We start from the raw sequence: 21,257 nt of genomic DNA on the forward strand, positions 1-21,257 counted from the left end.
AAAGGATGTTACAATTTCTCTCTAATTACAAAAGAAGAACAATAATAACTCTTACTTGAATTAGGAATATAAAAACCTCTTTATAAAATAGGAGAAACTATAAATGACTTACAGCAGGAGATGTTTGGTACGAGAGTACTTAATTTCTCTTTCTTTGAAGTTGGATTTGGAGACGGGTATCCACGCGTCCGTTTTACGGCCCACGTGACTAATCCTGCCCCCCTTGAAGTTGACCCCACAACTCCAAAGAGATGGTAAATTCAAGAGTCCAGGGGCGGAAACGAGCCTATGAGGGTTTGAACACTTACCTTGTGAAAGACACTCCTCCAGCCCGTACTACTACCTGAACCACACCCTGGGGGTTATAATTATTATTATTAGTATTATTACTTGTTGTTTTTGTTTGGTTATTATTATTCATTATTTTTAAAATAGTGATTATTATAATTAGTGCAATTACTATTTTGTATCATTACTATTTTTTGCTGTTTCTGTGATATTTTTTATAAAATAAGTTTCATTCCATTAAATAAAGATCGATTCCAGTCATTTGGGTTGGAATTGCGGTTTATTTATACGAATCATATTTCGGCTAAAATATGATTTTGCCCTAGATTTTCCAAACCAAATGCAGAAATACGATTTTATTCTTGAAATTTAATTTGATTCCAAACCTTATTTTGCAAACCAAATAGAAGATAAGACTGTGTTTGGACATATACATTTCAAGTTTTGAATTTAAATTAATACGGAGAAACAATTTTGTACTATTTTTTTTATTTCCTAAAATTTTACATTTAAGATTTAAATTGCAGGATAAGCCTACGCATAAGCTCCCATTAGCTCTTTTATTAATTTTAAACAACATGCAACAACAAGAATTAATGGATTCTTGAGAATTCTCATTATCATCGTTAAATCATCTTATCATCATTTGGTTCGGTTTTATGCTCTAATTTAGCACCTTTTCACCATTAATTTTTTTTATTATGTCGCCAACATGCTCAAAAACTTTAGGCCTCCTTCAAAATTTTAGGAGCATTAGTTAGGAAAACAAAAAAAATAATAAAATTATGAATGCATTTTTTTGTATTTGACCACCAAGAAAAGTAAGAAACAAAAATTTATTGTAAATCAATGAACAAAAAAATTGATTCAAACGTTGATAACTTTTAGTAATTCTTAATATTTAATTTTATTTAAATAAATTTTTATTTTTATAGTTCTCTTAATGCTTGGGTATAGATCGTTGGTGAAAAATCTTTCTCACAATTGATCCATAAGAATGAGAACAGACTCCGCGGGATTTACAAGAATGAGAATAGGCTCTTGATTCATTTCTTGCGTTCTTTCCTTCTCCTTTTATAGATAAAACTATCATTCAGAATGAGCCTCAAGGCTTGATTTGCTCTATAAAACAAAAAATTTCATTTTCAACTTTCAATTTTAAATACAAGATGCCATTTTTTAAAAAAAATTTTTAAATATTATATAGCGAAGCTGAAACGATAAAATTATTTTTCAATTTTCCTACATATATGTTGAAAAAAAATGGAACAACAATCTGATTTAAATTTTTTATAAGTTTTTTAAAATAAAAAATAAAACTATTTTTCAAAAAGACCAAAATTTTAATTGTGATCCAACAATTTTTTTAAAAAAATATGGGGATTGACATGTATCCACGCAAAACACATGATATATTCTCATTAGAAATGAAAGATATTATTGTATCATGTGAAGTAATTGTAAGACTCAAAAATTTAGTTTGACCGGTCAATAACATGCCATGCCAGACCTAGAAACTTTCTACTCTATGCATTATTTTTTATTTTTAATTCAACTTTTAAGGTGGCATTCATTTTGTAAATATATATATATATATATATATATATATATAAATATATTGTAACATAATATTATGCCAAGATAAAAAAATGTTTGTGGTTGGTTGGCAATTAATAACTAAGATTTTAGGCATGTTTAGACTATGATTCACATGTACTCGAATTTTAAAGACGTAATTTTTCATCAAGCAAAATCACAAACAGAAATTATAATTGACAGGAATCTAATTTTGAAAACTTGAAATTCTGTACGTGTAAAATTTTAGTAATATCTTTGATTTTGCAAATTAAAACGTTTTAAAAGTGCAGTTACTGCTTGATTTTTTACGACACTTTTTATTTTTCCCGTAATATTAGGGTCTCAAAATCAAGTTCTTTTCGAGCCCCTTTCCCTTCTTATAATGCATTGAACTTGAATTAATGGGGTCGCGACTAAGAGTCCTATTCCCTTAATCATTGATTTTCTAATCATCTTCTTTGTTGATTAATCACAATCATCTTCAGTTTAGTAACATGTTTCATATTGTTTATCTTATTATTAATTTAACTATATTGTCGAGAGAAAGTAAAATATATTCCCCTTTAGTGGCTTTCCTTATCATTAAGAGACTATTGGACCACTCCAACACATTCCAGACACTCCTAATTGTTTTTTCACCAAACAATTTCCTTTCCTCAAATAATAATAATAATAATAATTATTATTATTATTATTATTTAAAAAATAAATAAATAAAAGGATTATAAATAATTCAATTAAGTACTTTCCAAAGTAGAGGGATGAACCAAAATTTGCATATAGCCCAGTCGGGTTGGCTCAAGTGGTAAGGACGACTTATGACTTTACTGACCACAAGGTCATGAATTTAATTCCCTTTTGAAAGTTTATCCTGATGAATTACCAAGAATGCGTTAATGGGCAGACGGTTTTCACCCCGCAGATTATGTGTCGTAACATAGTGTCCAAAGTGGCACGATGGTGATTGAAGCCCTTGAGTTATCAAAAAAAAAAAAAAAAAAAACCCCCATTTGCATATATGCACATTCTAGTGAATGGGACAGCATAGGAGGGGTAACATTGAGAATTAATTCTTCTTTCAAATAACTCATTATCACAAGAAATCAAACAATTTTCAATTACAATTAGGATCATTTCATTATCTCTACTTTCAAAGTTTCTTTCAAAAAATTAGAGGAGAGTCAAGATATTTTGCAAGTTAGGAGATGCCATTTCAACAACCACAATGAAAATAATTCAAAAATAATTCAAAACTTAGTTATTGACTATATATATGAAGTGACTATTCATATTGTGAGTCGTTCGCATTATGGTTTTTGAGATTTGAAGTATAGTTTTTGACTTTTGTGGTGTGTTAGATTGATTTATAAGAAATGTGGTCTTATATTTATTGTTTATTTTAAATTATTTTAAGTTCTATTTCAAGCTTTCACCAAAAAAATTGAAACTCTTTTTCTAATATCAAGAGAGAGATCTCGGCCCAAAATTTAAACATAATTCATCATTGATATTTCAAAAACTATATAATTGATATTTTTTTCATTTTGTAACAGACAGAAAAGAGGGTGATTAAATTTGTCAGGGTACATTTTCTTTATTGAGAGTACTAATAAGAACTCAAATAATAATATTTTATTTAAAAAGATGCAACCCTATTTATTTCCCAAATAATTTAGTTAATTTTGAAATTTTCTTTAATAAATTTCTAAATTAGTCTTATTATCAATAAATTAACTTAAGATTTCATTTAAAATGCAAATATTTGTGGACAACCCTCAACCCCCATAGAAGGGGTGTGCATAATTCAGTGAAAACCAAAGTAATCGAAATAATCGACCAAATTTGGTCGGTTCGGTTTAATTAATTTTTAATTCTGTTTGGTTCGATTTTATATATCGGTGAAATTGGTTATTCAATTTTCGATTAACCAATTTAATCGAATTATATAATTAAGTAATAATTAAATGTAAATTATATAATTTATAATTAGGGTTCCATAATTATTATCTAATAAATAATTAAATATATATTAGACATTAGAAACATACAATCATATTTTCTCCATAATTAATTATAATTTGATTCGATTAACCGAATTAATCAAAAATTCGGCTTGGTCGCATAAAGTTCGAGTAAGAAAGGTAATTCAGTTGATTCTATTATGATAAATAATTAATTGAGTTTTTTCAATTAATTTGGTTAAGATCAAATTGTTCGAACTAAGAGATTACACACCTTTACCCCACCCCTAAAAAAAAAAGGAAAAAAAAAAAAAAGACACGCACGCACACACACAATGTAACTCTGCAGTCATTTTGTGCAAAGCTTAGACCCATTTTGGACATTACACATATGCTTCACGCTGTATATAATGCAACCCACATCACCCCCTCATCCCCGCTCTCCCTCACATAGACCAATAGCCAGCCAAATACAAAACCGCAAAAGCTCAAGTCCCCATCTCTCTCTCTCTCTCTCTCTCTGTTACTTTCTCTCTCCTTCTCCATGGGTTTCCCGCTCGGCTACACGGAGCTTTTCCTTCCAAAGCTGCTGATCCACACGCTCGCCGTTCTGGGTTTCATCAGAAAACTCATTTCCTGGCTGTTTCAGATAGTGGGTCTCGGCGAATTTCTCGAACCCGATATCGCCTGGTCCGACGACACTGCCCGATCGCCCGAGTTGCGGCCCGTCTACGCCGGCCTGATCCGGGAGCTGCTGCCGGTGGTGAGGTTCGCGGACCTGGCGCCGGAGGACCCGCCGGAGAGCTGCGCCGTCTGCCTGTACGAGTTCGAGGGGGACGAGGAGATCCGGCGGCTGACCAACTGCCGGCACATTTTCCACCGGAGCTGCCTGGACCGTTGGGTGGACCACGATCAGCGGACCTGCCCCCTCTGCCGAACCCCCTTCATTCCCGACGATATGCAGGAGACCTTCAACCAGAGACTATGGGCGGCATCTGAGATTCCTGATTCCTACCTCTTCGGCGACTCTGCAATCTCTGGTTTGTAGCTTCTTTAGATCCCCTAAAAAAAAAAAGACGGGAAAATTAATAATTGCAATAAGAAGTAGGGAAGTTTATATGATGGAATGGTTTATGTTGTGTAAATATAGCACATCTGATCTTGGAAAAAATATATATATAGAAATTAAACTTCAGTTGCAGATTGAGATGATTTTGTGTAGCTCTTTTTCTAATATGACATGATGAATTTACGTATGGATCCGTAGAAATGGAATGAATTGGCGTGAACTAAAATTAAAGATATACACAAGAGTTATAAAGATGAATTTCATTTTTTTGTAACAAATTTTTTTAAAAATTTCTCATTCTTTTGAGTAGCAAAGTGATTTGAGGCAATTTTCACTCAGAAGCATGAATTATGAACATCAATCTGTATTTTAATAATAAGATGATGAGTAAAATTGTATTGAATTTTATTTAAATAAACTTAAATTGAAATTTAAAATCTAAAATCAAGATATTAAATGTATAATTAAATGGGTAAAAAATTAATTGCCATGATTGGTATATAAAAATAAAATAAAACAGAACGAAATTAGTGTTTTTTTTTGGGATTTCTGATTGGGTTTGCAGGGTGCTCTGTCCTATTAAAGGCAATGTGGGGGCTTGGGAAATGGGATAGATTCTCTAATCCCACCCCCCCCCCCCCCCCCCCCCCCCAACTCGAAAATAATAAGAAACAGGAATAAAAATATCAGAAGATTTGTATTTTTATTTTTGATTATTAGAAAAGTAAGAAAAGATAATAGATACATCAAATTCATTAACAAAATTTTAATTTTTTACATCCTTGTTATTTATTTATTTTAATTTTTAATCATATCAAGATAAATTTTTGTTTTTAATAATATTTACTCTAAAAAGACACCAAAAAAAAAATTCCTCTTTATTTCACTTAATGTATAATTATTTCTTAAGTAGTCTTAAATTTGATGTAATACTATTTTTAACTTCTTAAACTCCCAATACCTATTATTTGATAACATTAGTCATGTTGTAAAAGATGCAAACAGAAATTTCATGTGATTCAACTATACCTACTCCATGAACAAATGAAATCAAAAATTTTACTTTCGTGGGAGGAATTATAAGAAATAAATTAAATAAAATTTTAAAAAATATTTCAGATAGTTAGAATCTCGTGCTAATAACGTGTTATAAAAGATGCAGAAAAATAAATAAAGACGAGACAAAAATTTTATGTTTTTCGGCTATGCCTACTCCACGGACGGAAGGAATCAAAAACTTTACTATTTAGGAAGAATTATAAAATGATTTAGAACCGGCCTTAAATAAAAATATCTCTCTTTTTTTCTATCTCTCCTCTTCTCTCATCCTTCCTTTCTATGAGAGAGAGAGAGAGTGAGAGAGAGAGAGAGAGAGAGAGAGAGAGGGCCTTTTTATATGGCAATAAGGATAGCACGGTGAAAATAAAGAGGCATGTGGTAGAAAATGAAAGTATGACAGTCATTAATTTTTATTTTCATAACAAATCATACATTTTTTAACTAATTCAAAAATTGACATAAATAAGGTCAACCATTACATTAAGGCTAAATAGGCATGTTAATATAGTGTTACACCAAATATAGGACTAATTAAGAAATAGTCTTACATTAAAAGTTTAATTATTATTATTATTATTATTAATTTCTTGATACTGATCATGTCTAAATCTATAACCCCTTTTTTAAAAAATAAATAAATAATATTACATCAAATTGAGACTACTCAAGAAACAGCCTTATATTAAATGTTTAATTATTATATTTTTTTTCCTAATAAGGGTTCTGTCTAAATCATTCGATTAATCTTTCGGGGTATTTTGTTATTATTCAAAACAATATGGTTGCAATTTCAGAGCTTGTGTTGTCTTCTATTTTTCTCTGAAATTTTTTTGGTTCACTTTTTCCCTTTCTTTCCTATTTCTGGTAGGGAAAATTTGCACAAATGATCATTTTCTCTTGGTTCTGTATGGAATTCGAAGAGGAAAGAAAAATATAGAGAAATTCACATTTTATATTTAATTATTTCTTTAAAAAAATAATATTTCAAATCAATGAATAAAAATATAATTTTTTACAATATTTTCATTTAATTTTTTTTTATTTATAATAATATTTGATATAAGAAAATATAATTCAAAAAATTTTCTTCCCCATTTTTTTTTCTTTCCTCAACTAAAATATTTGGTCTAAACTTATTATTAGGAACAGGGAAAGCTTCATTGTGGTATGATTTGGAATCATGACCTTTAGCCAGAGCATTGAGTCAAGGCCCAGATGATTATTCCATCGCCCGTGGATCAATAGTTATACACTGTCCAAAACAGAGCACTGCCCACTCTGTTTTTTAATTAGGCATTCTGCACAAAATGAAATCCTATAAATTTTTTGAAGTAGATTTCACAAGGCGAGTTAGGTTCTAAAAATAATTGTTTTTGGCTTCTAATTCTTTTCATATCTTGCAATATTTGAAATTTAGAATTTGAAAAAGTGATGTGTTAACCCTTTAATGATTTTTATTACTTTCTATTATCATTTTTTTCCTGTCAGGTGCTATTATTTTTAATTGTGTTTAAGAATTCTTCACCCTATGACTTTCAATTCATCTCTTTAGTTATTCTAATATTTTAGTTGTGTTGGGCTTTGCGGAGCTTAGTTGCGTTCGATCTGAATGATGACCTGACTTTTCTTTAATAAGAGATTTCTATCCTAAGGCTTGGTCCATGGAGCGAAAGATTGGACCCGTTTCGTAACCCATTCAGAACCCTGTACGCAGTATATAAAATGATTATTTTTGAGTGATTAGGTTAAACCCTCACACTTCGCGAAAGAACGAGAAAGAGAGAGAGAGAGAGAGAGAGTATTATACCGCCGCACTCTCTATATTTTCTTCCTGATAATAATGAAATCCCTACAACTCCGTGGATGTAGGCAATATTGTCGAACCACGTAAATACTGTCTTGTGCGTGTGATTGATCTTTCTTTTGCTTGTATTTTTTTCTCTATTTTGGTTCTCACAGGTTTCGGGAATTTGTTGTTAATTCCCAACAAGTTGATTATTTATACATTTATTAAAATTAATTTTTCTAAATAGTGTCCTAATAGTGAACCTTCCTATCAAAATTAAATAATAATAATAAAAGTAAAAGAAGCATTGACCTCTTCTGAGTTCAGTAGAAAGATAGAGATCCCTCTTGAGATTTTAAAAATGCTACATACCTCTTTGAGATTTGTGAAAAAAACATCAACCTCCTTGACTGAATCTGGTAAAAAGATAGAGATCTCTTTTGAGATTTCAAAATTTTCATTGACTTAAGATTTCAAAAATACCACATACCCCCTTGAGGTTTGTGAAAAAGACATCAACCCCCTCTTCCTCCTCAAGAGACTTAATTTTTGCAAAAATGAGAGGTTTATCTACTTTTAACAAACCTCAGTACCTAAAATTCTTGAAACCTCGAGAAAAGTCCTTGAAATTTTTGAAACTTAAAAAAAAATCAATATTTTTTTATCAAATTTTAGAAAATATTAATATCTTTTGTCTAATTAATAATAAAAAAAATTCGTCAAACATGATTGACATGAACATTTTATATTAGCAATATCATAATATTAAATTACTTGTCAGATATCTTACTATTTATTATATGACAAAATATATTGATGTTTCTAAAATTTCATAACAACAAATGCATATATTTTATAAAGTTTCAAAAACCTCAAGTCTAAAAATTAAACGTCCATAAAAATTTGAAAATTTTAAAATTTTTTAAAAATAATTTTACGATCTTTAGTAAAATATCGAGAAAAGTTTGTGTCTATCTATAACCAAAGGAAAAAAATAAAAAAATAATAAAAAGGGCTCTTTTAACAAAAAAATAATAATAGAAGGGTTGAAATTTGGAGTGCAGAAAGTTGATCCCACCAATGGCTAATGTATTGGCTTGCAACCCTAAGAGTGAAAATTCAGCAAAAACTAAAATTAATTAACACCACCTAAACCCTAAGTGCCTTCTATCTCATCTCACCTACTCTGTATGCATGTGTGTAGTGGTTTTAAAATCTAGATGTGTGACCAATCTAGTGAAGCTACTAGTAGATTGAACTGATATATTATTATTATTTAGTCAAACAAATTTATTTGAAGTTGTGTGCATGTTATCTTAATGTGTCTGTATTTTCTGTTATTACATTTATTATTTATCTCATAATTAAAGCAAAAACTACAAGCTACTCATGTTGTTCTTCAATCAAGACCTATTTTTTTGTATGAGCTATGAGTTATATAATTATTATTATTCTTCTTTTTAGGCTACACAAAGGAGAGTTACTCATCTCCCATCTAATACTCCTTTTTACTTTTAAAATTTGAGTCTAAAATAATGAGACCACCAATGTAAAAGTCTAACGTTTAATTGCTAGGACTTCTTATAATTAAGAGACTATATAAGTTACCCTCCCAAACACGCACGAGTGCGGCTTTGAGCTGGAAAAAATGGTGTGTATTTTAAAAAAAATATTTTCGTGGAAATCATGGTATATGAAGTCGCCACTAACCTTTTGGAGTGTAGTTATAACACTTGATTACTACCAAATTAAGGGTAGAATCAGTCTGCCTTATCAGAGTCGGGTTCGAGAGTATGGTTATGCGAGGGGAATGTATTAACAACCCCTATGCACTCGTTCTTATGAACGGTACCTAATTAATCGAAAATTATCACAAAATAAATTTAATAAACCTTAAAAAATTACTTCTTATCAAAAGTGTAAACAAAATACACAAAGCAGATACTATATAGATATTCCCCCAGAATTGGGGCATAACATACTCTGAAGAGTTCAATGCCTCTCATTGTAATCATTGAAATTGGAAAATCGAGAAAATAGGATATAAAATATACTCTCGAGATTTTTGAAATTTTGTAAGATTTTTCTAAGTATGAAAAGTAAGATTCCAGGAGGTTTTTTGACTCATTCAGAATGAACACAAATTCCAGGACCTCAAAAATATTTTTCTAGTTTTCCTAAGACCTTTTCTGAATTTTTTTGATTTTTTTCAAATGCAAAGACATCTTGGGAATTTTTGATTTTTTTGTGATTTTTTTTCAATATTCTTCCCGAAGTAATTAAATAACAAAAAGGGAATTAAGACAAAATCCGTAAAAATTGAAAAAAATGGAAAAAAAAATTGAAAGACTAAATCGGTTTCATACCGGTTCAAAGGACCCAAACCGGCTTGGGAATGAACTGGTTAAAGGGGGTCGACTAGTTTTAGGCCTAGTCAAGGCCATAGTTGACACACGTTGCCTTCCACGTGGGTTGTGCTTGTTCAGGGGTATGTTAGAGTGCATGAATGATGCATGATGCATGATGCATGTATAAACATGCATGCATAACTATGTATACGCATGGATAAGAATGAACGTGCATGTATGGCGTGCGAATGGGCACACAAATGCATGCATGCATGCATGAATGAATATTGACCTAGATAATGACGTAATGCATGAATATGTGTATGCATGGATGAGAACGAACATGCATGCATGGTGTGTGAATGGACATGCATATGCATGCATGCATGAATGAACAATGTTAATTCCGATGTAATCTCAAGAGGGGGGTGAATTGGGTATTTTAAAAATCTTTAAATTTATTTTACCACTTAATCCATATTTTAATATTTAAAAAATTAATTGCAGGGGCTTGAATTTAATTCAAATTATTATCTCAATAAATTCTATTTTACTCAATTAATTCTCAAGTGTGTATAATATAAATCAACATGCAACCATGCAAAAGCTGATAATGAAATGCAAGTGAAAATTAAAAAGATAAGGGAAGAGAGAAGGCAAGCATGATTTTACGAGGTTCAGCCAACCCGACCTACGTCCTTGCCTTGAGCAACCTACTCAAAGATTCCACTAAATCCCTGCTCCTTTCATCGAGACGGAGCTTCGCTTACAATCCGTTGCTTACAAGAGGTACAACTTCCTCCTCACCCGGTTCACAACTCGAATCGTGATTATAATATAAAATTTCAAATCTACAAAAACTCAATATTGCTTCTAACAAAACTAATGAGTATAATGGAAAACTTAACACATATTCATATGATAAAACTCGAAGCTCAGTATGTATGTAACGATGATATCGTTATATGAATGATATGTTTTACAAATCAATCCTTTAAATCAATATCTCCCAAATCTGATTTTATAAATAAATGCTTTGGAGAAACAATAAAGTTCGATTTCAGAATACTTTAAACAAGATTAGAAAAACAAGATCATTTCAAAAATAATCTTTGATAATGCGCAAATCTATATTCTTGTTATCAATAATCTGTAACGTTGGATCTTTGAATAAATAAACAGCTTTGAATATAACAAAGATTTAAACACTATGTTTGAAAAATAATATCCCTCAATAATATGTATTTAGAGGTTCTTAGGATTTGCAATCAAATACTTCTTACACTAATCAAATAACAACCCTTTGAATGAAGATATATTTAAAACTTTCTTCAAGATTTTAGTTTTAAACAAAAACTTTTCTCAAGTAGTGATTTTTCACAAAAATTAATATATATAGATAATAACTCAAGATCAACTTCTCAAAATGAATATTCAATGATAAATTTGTTAAATGAAAAACTCTTTGAGAACAAGCAAACACTTACTTTGATCACCAAACCTCAATACCAAAGTTGTTTGCACAATAGTTTCTAGAACACCTTTTGAAAATCAACATAGCCTAAGCTTTAATATGATGTAAACGCTTTGAAATCGCAGACAAGAGCTTAGCAATAAGTTCAACAATGTTCAGAGATGTGTATACGTTCAAGGCTCCCAATTCTATTGCAAAAATTAAGGCATTAGGGTTTAGATGTTGATTATATAGGTAATCTCGGCCTTAGAATAAGTCATAATCATTGGATCAATTTGATCAAGTGTATAACCCGCGTGTTCTCTCACTAAAGATTAGTTTTTTAAACTTCCCACAGGTTCAGACGACTAAAGATTCAGATTCAGACATCTGATGTTCCTTAAAGCATTGAAAATTATAGTTTGGACACAGGGTCAGACAACTGAACTGAGAGTTTAGTCTTTTGAAGTCCTTAGTTCAGACGACTGAACTGAAGGTTCAGACGTTTGAGGGTGTTCTGTCTATTCTATGTTTCAGTAATTAAATCTTCAGATGACTGAACTAATTCTTCAGTCTTCTGAGGAAATTCTTGAGACGTCTGAAGAAAAATTTGAATCGTCTAAAGTTGAATCTTCAGACTTCTTAAGGTAATCCTCAGTTGTCTGGGCAGACCCACTTCAAAATTTCCAATTTAGTTTTTCAAAATCATTTGAGCTCTCTTGCTTTAACCTCTTATAAAACATTTTTCAGGGTTTAAAGGTAAGTTCTCTAAATCCATATTTAACCCTAGAAAGTTTTCATGATGTGCATATGTATAGTATATTTTGAGCTTCTAGTTATATCATATAAAGTATGCACATACATCAATTCTAAATACTTATTCCCATGACGATCTTGAACTTGATGCTTGCATAAGATGCTTGCATCTTCATTCTTCTACTTTTCTTAGCTCCATAGCTTGTGCCAAGTTATATATATATATATGCTTTAATCCTCGTAACTTCCATGACTTCATCACCTTACGTGCATGCTAAATAATGTTTTTGCTCACATTCTAAATGCACAGATCAAATACCAAGTGATTTCTCATTATCAAAATAGTATTGGACTCACAGAATCAACAATCTCACCTTTTTTTAATGATGACAAATACATAAACAAAAATATAAAATGGGTTACACCTAACAAGGCTCCCCCTCAAATAATGCACAATCAAATATTCAGCAATATGAAATATGCTCATACACAATTGAAAATAGGCAATAGTTTGGCACGTATAACTCATGTACTTATGTACTTTTGCTAACTATTTTTGCTATACTTTTATATTCTTCTCCCCCTTTTGACATCAACAAAAAGGTATATAACAAAAATGTTCGTACATAATTAAATCTCAATTTTTTTTAAAAATATGCAACCTTTAGATTTCAACAATTGTACTGTGAAATATATCTTTCTGTGTTAATTCAATTTACTTCTCCCCCTTGCTAATGTAAAAAACTGTGTTGTTGAATTAAATTGCAATGTGAACATACACAGTGTGTCAAATTTCATATACATGGATAAGAAAAAACAGTCACTAAAGTTCAAAGGTTATGTGAGGATTAACATGTGTCGGCTAACATGATACCAAATGAGAACAAACGAATTGAATTTGAAATTTTTAACCAATTGTGAATATTAAGTGATGTTGCTTCCCCTGAATTATGTCATTTAATATAATTTTAGGCAACTTCTCGACTATGCATCAGGCCTAATTCACGTCTAATTTCGATAAAGCTATCCTTCACAAGTGGTTTCGTGAATATGTCTGCCCATTGTTCACCTGTGCATACAAATTCAAGTGTCACATCTCTTTTTTGCACATGATCACGAAGAAAATGATGTCTAATTTCTATATGTTTAGTTTGTGAATGTAATATAAGATTCTTTGATATGTTTATTGCACTTGTATTGTCGCATCTTATAGGAATTGTATCATAGTTTAATCCATAAGTTGTTACTTCATGTATGGCGTTTGACCACAACAACTTCCTACCATTATGTATTCTGCCTCAACTGTGGAAAGAGCAATTGAATTCTGCTTCTTGGAAAACTAAGAGACTAAAGAATGTCCTAAGAAATGACATGTGTCACTCGTACTCTTTCTATTCACTTTGCTACCAAGAGAGTAGAGATGTAATGTATGCGTGGATGGCGTGTGAACGGGCATGCGTGTGCATGCATGCATGAATGAACAATGACACTTATAATAATGTGATGCATGAATATGTGTGTGCATTGATAAGAACGAACCTATATCCATGAATGATGTGTCATGGGTATGCACATGCATGAATGGATGAAGTCATGGGTGATGATGTAATGCATGAGTGTACGTGTGCGTGGACAAGAATGAGCATGCACACATGCATGATGTGTGATGGGAAGGCACATGCATGAATAGATCAAGTCACGGGTAATGATGTAATGCATGAGTGTACGTGTGCATGGGCAAGAATGAGCATGCACACATGCATGATATGTGATGGGTAGGCACATGCAAGAATGGATGATGATGCGTGTGTGCATGGATGTATGTATATATGCATGTGGGCACGTAAAGTGTACATGGTTGTGAGTGTTAATGTATGCATGAATGTGTGTAAAGACTAGTGTGTATGCGAGTGTGTGCAAGAGTGTGTGTGAGTGAGTAAACAAGTTAGTACACAATGTAAGTAAATAAGAAAACATACAAGCAAATAAATGTTAGTAAGCAAGTAAAATAATTGTTAGTAAGTAGATAAAATAAATTTTAGTAAAAAAAAGTAAAATAAATGTTAGTAAGCAAATGTTAGTGAACAAATAATTAAATGTTAGTGAGCAAGCAAAATAAATGTTGGTAAGCACATAAAATAAATGTTAGTAAGCAAGTAAAATAAATGGGTTAGTGGATAAGTAAATAAATGGGTTAGAATGAGTTAGTATAAGTTAGAGTACAAATAAATAAATGTTAGTATACAAGTGATTAAAAGGGTTAGTATGCAAGTAAATAAAAGCTAGTGCAAGAAAGTAAATGTTAGTATGCAAATTAGCATGAGTTAGAGTACAAATAAATAAATAAATGTTAGTATGAGTTGGTATATAAATTAGTAAGTAAGTTAGTGTGTGTAATGGTATGTGAAAGTATGTGTAAGGATGTGTGAATAGTGTGTGTGGTGGGTGTAAATGTGTTCAAACAGTGTGTGTGGGTTAGTGAGTTAATAGTGTGTGTTATGTGTAAATGGTTTAATAGCCACTCCAAACAGCCACAAAATCAAGTTAACCATCCATCCTAGCTATGTCAAACCCAACTACTACCACTACCTTAGCTTCAATAAACTGGAGACAACATGGGAATCAAGCAAACCTCTTCACTGTAGTGCCTACGTTTAAGCCATCTTGCCCCTAAGGAGATCCCTCATTGAATTCTCTGCCATCATCAAACTCATAGAAGCTACATCTCTTTATGGCATTTCATCAAACATCTTTCCTGCAAATCAGATTTCACAATAACAACAACTAGAGGAGAAAATTGAAGCCCAAAATAGTAATCAGATACAATAGTGTTGTAGGTCTATTCTTCCTCTCTAGAACGTTCGCACAGGAACAACTAATGCAAAGGTTCATGGTGAAGTGAACGAAACTAGAAGTTTGAAATGTCTTAGGGAAGAGAAGCTAGATATGAAAGAAATTGTAGAGACCTGGAGAATTATAAAAATTAAGTAAATAAAATAAAGGAGAGAAAATGATTTTTCAAAAGGGACTCAGTAGGGTCTCATCGATGAACGTAGGGCGCTCGTTGATGATTGGCCTTCTTAGGCTCATCGAAGTGGACTTGTGTCTCGTCGACGAGAACTTACCAAGAGGGGTTTAGCAAAGTCTGAATTTCGTTGACCGGGATTACGAGTTCATCGACGAACTCCCTTTATGGACTCGTCGACGAGGTGATGTGTCTTGTCAACGAATCCGTACCTTATAAATATGCTGAACTTGGGGTTTCAACGAGAAATCTCATGCAAACTTTCTCTCTCTCTCTCTAGAAATTGACTCCCTCACCTTCTCTCTAGATTTCCGACTTCGACCTTTGCCGATTCGACGATCGGAAGCCACCACGCCACGCTTAGGAAGATTCTCTTCAAGTCAGCTGGAGTAGTTCGTTGATTAGGCCAACTTGGGCACCATTCTAAAATCTAGAGAAATTAGTTATTTTAAGTTTTATAAGGTATTTGGTGTTTCTGGATTGAGGAAAATGCTTTAGATGGAATAATACTGAAGTTTTGTTGGGAAAAATATAAATTCAGGGTGTTGAATTGGGAACACCATAAGAGTAGGTTTAGTTAATTTATAGGCTTCTCAATAAGTCAAGTAAGGGGATAAATTAAGTTAGCATTTTTCATGAAATTATTTATTATTATATAACATTTATTTTCAGGAAAATATGTATGTTATAGAATTATGTTTGGGAATACTGCTATTAAACAGGGAAATGGTTTTAACACATTTTATAAGAAAATATGATTTCAGAACAAATTATAAGTTTAGAAGGCTACTTACATTTGTGTGGCATGAGTATAATATTTCTATAAAAATTATGTTATATTAAAATATTATGATTTTTCCAAGATAAGCATGTTATAATAGTTTTCAGGAAAACCATAAAAACAGTACAAAAACTATGATTTTAAGAATATTATGTTTAACAGTACAAGAATTTCATGTTTAATATGTTATGATATGTCGGTGTCGATGCCACGATTTATATGTTATGATATGATGGCACAAATGTCGTAATTATGCATGTTATGTCAAGATTCAAGAAAATATTATCATGTCATGTTTTACTCTGAAATATGAAACTACTATGTTTCAATATAATGAAATGTATTATATGTTATTAGAACCATGATGGTTTAGTTTAGTTTTGCAAAGTACGGTACCGTAGCTATATGTTCATGATTATGTTTATGTCAGTGCTACCACACATCTTATGTAGAGTGTGGGAGATGACAGTCGATGTGGCTTTATGGGAGTGTCATAGTTTCCTTGGTAGTCCGGCATAGGTGGAATAGGCCCATCGTACTTACACACCTATGTTTGACTTAACATGGTCGGCCAGGCATTGCTAGGTCCCGCCTACAGGCCGCACAATCCTGTCATATGGGGGTAAGACATGATAACAACTAACTATCTATCCTGGGTAATAATTCAGTATGGTATGGTTATATAAGATGATTTTTTAGTACAAAAATTTAGTATGTTAAATTATGTTATGTTAAATCATGTTTTATTCAGATATAATACAACTGTTTAAACCATATATGAATTATGTATTGTTTATATGTATAAACGAAAAATACTCATGTTGCCACACACTGATATTAGTTTATCTCCCTTACTGAGAGGTGTCACACCCCAGCATTACAAACATTTCAGGAAATCCAAATAGGCAGGTGGACCGAGCTCCATAGCAGTAGAGATTGACGAAACTACCCTGTCTGAAGGGTAAGTAGGTGAACTAGGGTCAAATTATTTTTGGGTTATGATCCTAGGTTGACTTTTTGGTCCTTTTGGGATGTTTGTACATATATAGCAGATTTAGTAAAACTCTAGTATTGTGACTAGTTGGATGGTATGTATGTAATTTATGTTTTCCGCTACTTAGGTATCAGATATGTATGACAGGTATTTCCTTGGTACCCACGAGTCTGGGTTGATCATGATTAGTTTAGCTTATAAGCAGGTTAACAGGGTTATTATGTATGTTGTTATATATGAAAAAAAAAAATATGAAAAAATAGGCAGGTCATTACAGAAATCATGGACCATAGGAATAGATTCAAACAAACCACGATAATGCTCAGTGTTAAAGCCATAAATTGTAGTGGCTATGGAGATCTTGAGTATGGATGAAGGCTCTAATGATCCACGGTGATGAATAGCGGGTAGTCACGGGGTGCTCTAGTCTGGCCGTGGGGAACCGCAGTGGTGCGTGGTCGTAGCCAAGGTGGTGTTTGTGAAGCTGGCAGTGAGTGGTGATGGTCCCATGTGCTGCTGGAGCTGGAGAAGATGACCGAAGAATTGGGCACAGCGGCGGCGACTTGACGGCAAGGAGGATAACGGAGCTACTAGGTTGTTGCTCCTGCAGGGTTGCTGGAACCGTTGCGAGCGTTGGTGGTGACGCCGATGTGAAAACCTGAGGATTGCGGCGACTCTAGAAGATGGTTGTGCACAGTGAGGGTAGCGGAGCGCTCTAGCGGCTATTCTATGGCCGGAGCTGGTACGGTGGTGCTGGTTACTGGGATTGGTGAGTGTTAGCGTGTGAGGACGAAGAGGATATGATTGGGAGCAGAGGTGAAACCGAGAGAATGGAGATGGGAGGACCAAAAGAAGGGAGATGGAGGAGATGAAGATGGAAATCGGGAGAGGTTGGGAGAGGGGAAAGAATGGAGTGAATGAGGATGGAAGAGAAATGAAGAAAAGAGGGGAGAACTAGAGGAAATTGGGAGATCTAGAGGGTGAGCTGCGAGGGAGACGAGTGGCATGAGCTCGTATGAGAAATGGTGAGATGCTTCTTTACTGTGTGTGAGAATGAGAGAACAAACAGAGAGGGAATGGAATGAGTGGGAAAGTAAGAGAGGGTGAATAGTGGCAATGCCCCCCTACATCCACAGTGCCCTAACCACCTTTCACCTCTTATAGGCTTCTTCTTCTTCTTTTTTCTTCTTCTTTTTTGTGTTTTTTTTTTGTAGTGATAATAATAATAATAATAACCCGAAACTCGATTAAAATGATCGGAACTCAATTAAAGCATACCGAGACTCGGTAAAAACACCGGTTTCAACTTAAGACACCAAGACTCATTGAAAAATACTAAGACTCAATTTATAACATCAAGACTCAATTTAAGACATTGGGATTAATTGAAAACACATCAGGACTCAGTTTAGAACACTGGGACTCAATTGGGTTTCTCAAAAAGGGTCCACCAATTTTCGAGGCTCAAAGTCAGTTTTTATTGTGACAGGTATTCTTGGGGAGGCCTAGTTAAAATTGGGGTGTTGACAGCCCCCTTTTTTTTAATGATGTGGGAACTCCAGCCACCAATGAGTCCTTCAGACCTCCTGATGCGGCACCAAACCCCCAAGCAACGTTCACCTCCCCAAGGTCTTGCTGCTTGGGTAAATTTCGGATGCGATCACGATGTCTGTCTGCCAGTTGAACGTTTTCCAAATTCGCCCCTCAGACCATACATTGTGTGTCTACTGAGGTTCGAACACATGATGCTCCTTCTTACGTGTCGACGACCCTCCATCGCTCCATGCCCATGGGGGGCAACTATATAAGTTACTCTTAGTTTGCAACTAAGGTAAGTTGTCACTTTGAACATTTTCAGTTAATTGCAAGTTAAAGATGTATTTGAGCATTGCACTAGGTATTTTGGAGATGGATAATTTGTAACAACCCGAAAAATAATGGTATTTAAATAACAAAGAGAGAGAAAAATGGAAACAGAAATAGAAGGAGGCAGTAGGCTTCATCGACGAGTGCATAAGGGGACCTCGTCGACGAGAAGATACCGAGAAGGGTTTTTGGGATAGACTGAAATTCGTCGACGAAGAAAGAAGTTCGTCAACGAAATTATTTAAGGACTCGTCAACGAAGTGACGTGACTCATTAACAAATCCCGCAGTATTAATAGTGCTTAAACTCAGTTTTACGCAGAATTTTAGCGCCGCTCTCTTCTCTCTCTCTCTCTCCTACGGCCTCTCCCCCTTCTCTCTTCGATTTCAGCCCCATCAGTCGCTGGATTGACGATATGAGGCCACCATGACGTTCCTGAAGGAGTTCTCTTCAAGTCTGCCAGAGCGGATCGTTGGTGGAACGAAGTCAGAATTCATCCCAAATCTAGGGTAAGTTCTTTTATTTGGAATTTGGGTTTCTGGCAATTGTGAGAAATATAATAGACATAGAAATAGTAATGTTTTGTTCTAAGATTTATGATTTTCAGGGTGTTGAGTGGAGAACCATGCGGGTGTAGGACCCATTACAGAAGGGGGATTTTAGCAAAAATCAGGTAAGGGAAATATGCTATGCTAGGTTATTTGAGTATGATTTCGGTATAAAATTATAAATATTCCACCAGAATATTATTCACAGCAGAGACTTATACAGTTTATCAAGTATGATTAATATGTTTTAAAATTACTGTGTGACTTGAGAATATAGATATAGTATAGAAACATGTTTTACAGTATTTTTCAGAGATGTGTTTTACAGAATATACAGACAATGAATGTATTTTACAGTAATTACAGAAATACCATGATTATACAATTTTACAGTACCATGACATACAGATTTATAGTTAATTACAGAAACACAATTGATATAGATACAGTTTTCTATAGCGTCATGGTTTATACAATTATTACAGAATCATGGTAAAACAGATAGTTGTATATAGAGATGTATTATATAGTATCAGACCCTGTTGGACCATACAGTTACAGAGCACGGTACCGTAGCCTCATACAGTTTATAGAGTGCAACCACCTATTCAGATAATACGTGGTATAAAGGTCGCTCGCATAGAGCCCACGAGTGGACAAGCTCCCCATCAAATATAGGTGGAAGAGGGCTGATCAGACCTATAAAGTATAGTGATCTATTCCTGATTGGCCAACCAGGGTAGATCCCGCCTATGGGCTGCACAACCCTGTCATGAGGGGTTAAATCATGACACACAGTTATTCACAGGGAAGTTTACAGTTATTACTATATTTATACAAGTTTACAGAAACAGAAAATATATATATATATATATATATATATATTAGTAATATTTTGAGTAGAAACCTAAAGTACAGAAATGTTAAGCAACAGGTAAAAGATGAAAATTTATATTACTGGTATTGTACTTTACAGATTCAGTGATACATGATTATATAGTAATAGATTTTCACAGTATTGTAACTCATTTACCACGCACTAGCAATAGCATATTTCGTCTTACTGAGTGTTGACTCATCCCAATTATTTTAACATTTTTTAGGGGATCCAGGTAGGCGAGCAGATCAGGCTCGCAGATAGAGGGGTCTCGATATTGCCCTGACAGTAGTGTGAGTATTTTTTTTTTGGAGTATTTTTATATAGTCCTAGCTAGTTGAGGGTATTCTGGAAAACAGACATATATGTATATTTTGGGAAACACTTTAGCACTCTAATATTGTATATAATTACATATGGTTATGTTTATTTGATTTCTGCTTCTTGCTACTTAAGTTGACGATTGAGTTTAATCCAGTGTGGTATCAGAGCATTTTAAATGTCATAGGATAAAAAAAAAGAAAAAAACTCAATTAAATAACAGGTCGTTACATAATTAGTTTGTGGTTGGATCCCAACCTTACTATAAGAGTAAAAGATATTGACCTCCTATGAAAATTGATAAAACGATATGGACCTCCTTTTAGGTTTCAAAAATTTCAAGAACCTCCTTTTAGATTTCAAAAATTTCAAAGATCTCTCCTAAAATTTTTAAAATGCCACAAACTTCCTCTGACTTTTGATTTTTGGAATATTTACACCTTTCAAAAGATTTGTCTTTTTGTAAAATATAAGAAGATATTTGCATCTTTTTGGAAAATCTCAAGAGAGGTTTGTAGAATTCTTGAAACCTCGTGAGAGATCTCTA

The 21,257-nt window shown here is 33.2% G+C and overlaps 1 protein-coding gene across 1 annotated transcript; it reads left to right on the forward strand.

Moving 5' to 3' along the window:
• The first annotated feature begins 4,268 nt into the window (after nt 1-4,268).
• LOC131164596 (brassinosteroid-responsive RING protein 1-like) lies at nt 4,269-5,034 on the forward strand. Its single transcript, XM_058121897.1, has one exon. The coding sequence runs from the start codon at nt 4,372-4,374 to the stop codon at nt 4,873-4,875; it is 504 nt and encodes a 167-aa protein (XP_057977880.1). The 5' UTR covers nt 4,269-4,371; the 3' UTR covers nt 4,876-5,034.
• The last annotated feature ends 16,223 nt before the right edge of the window (nt 5,035-21,257 follow it).

Source organism: Malania oleifera, chromosome 9, assembly GCF_029873635.1.
Source record: "Malania oleifera isolate guangnan ecotype guangnan chromosome 9, ASM2987363v1, whole genome shotgun sequence".
Lineage (NCBI taxonomy): Eukaryota > Viridiplantae > Streptophyta > Magnoliopsida > Santalales > Ximeniaceae > Malania > Malania oleifera.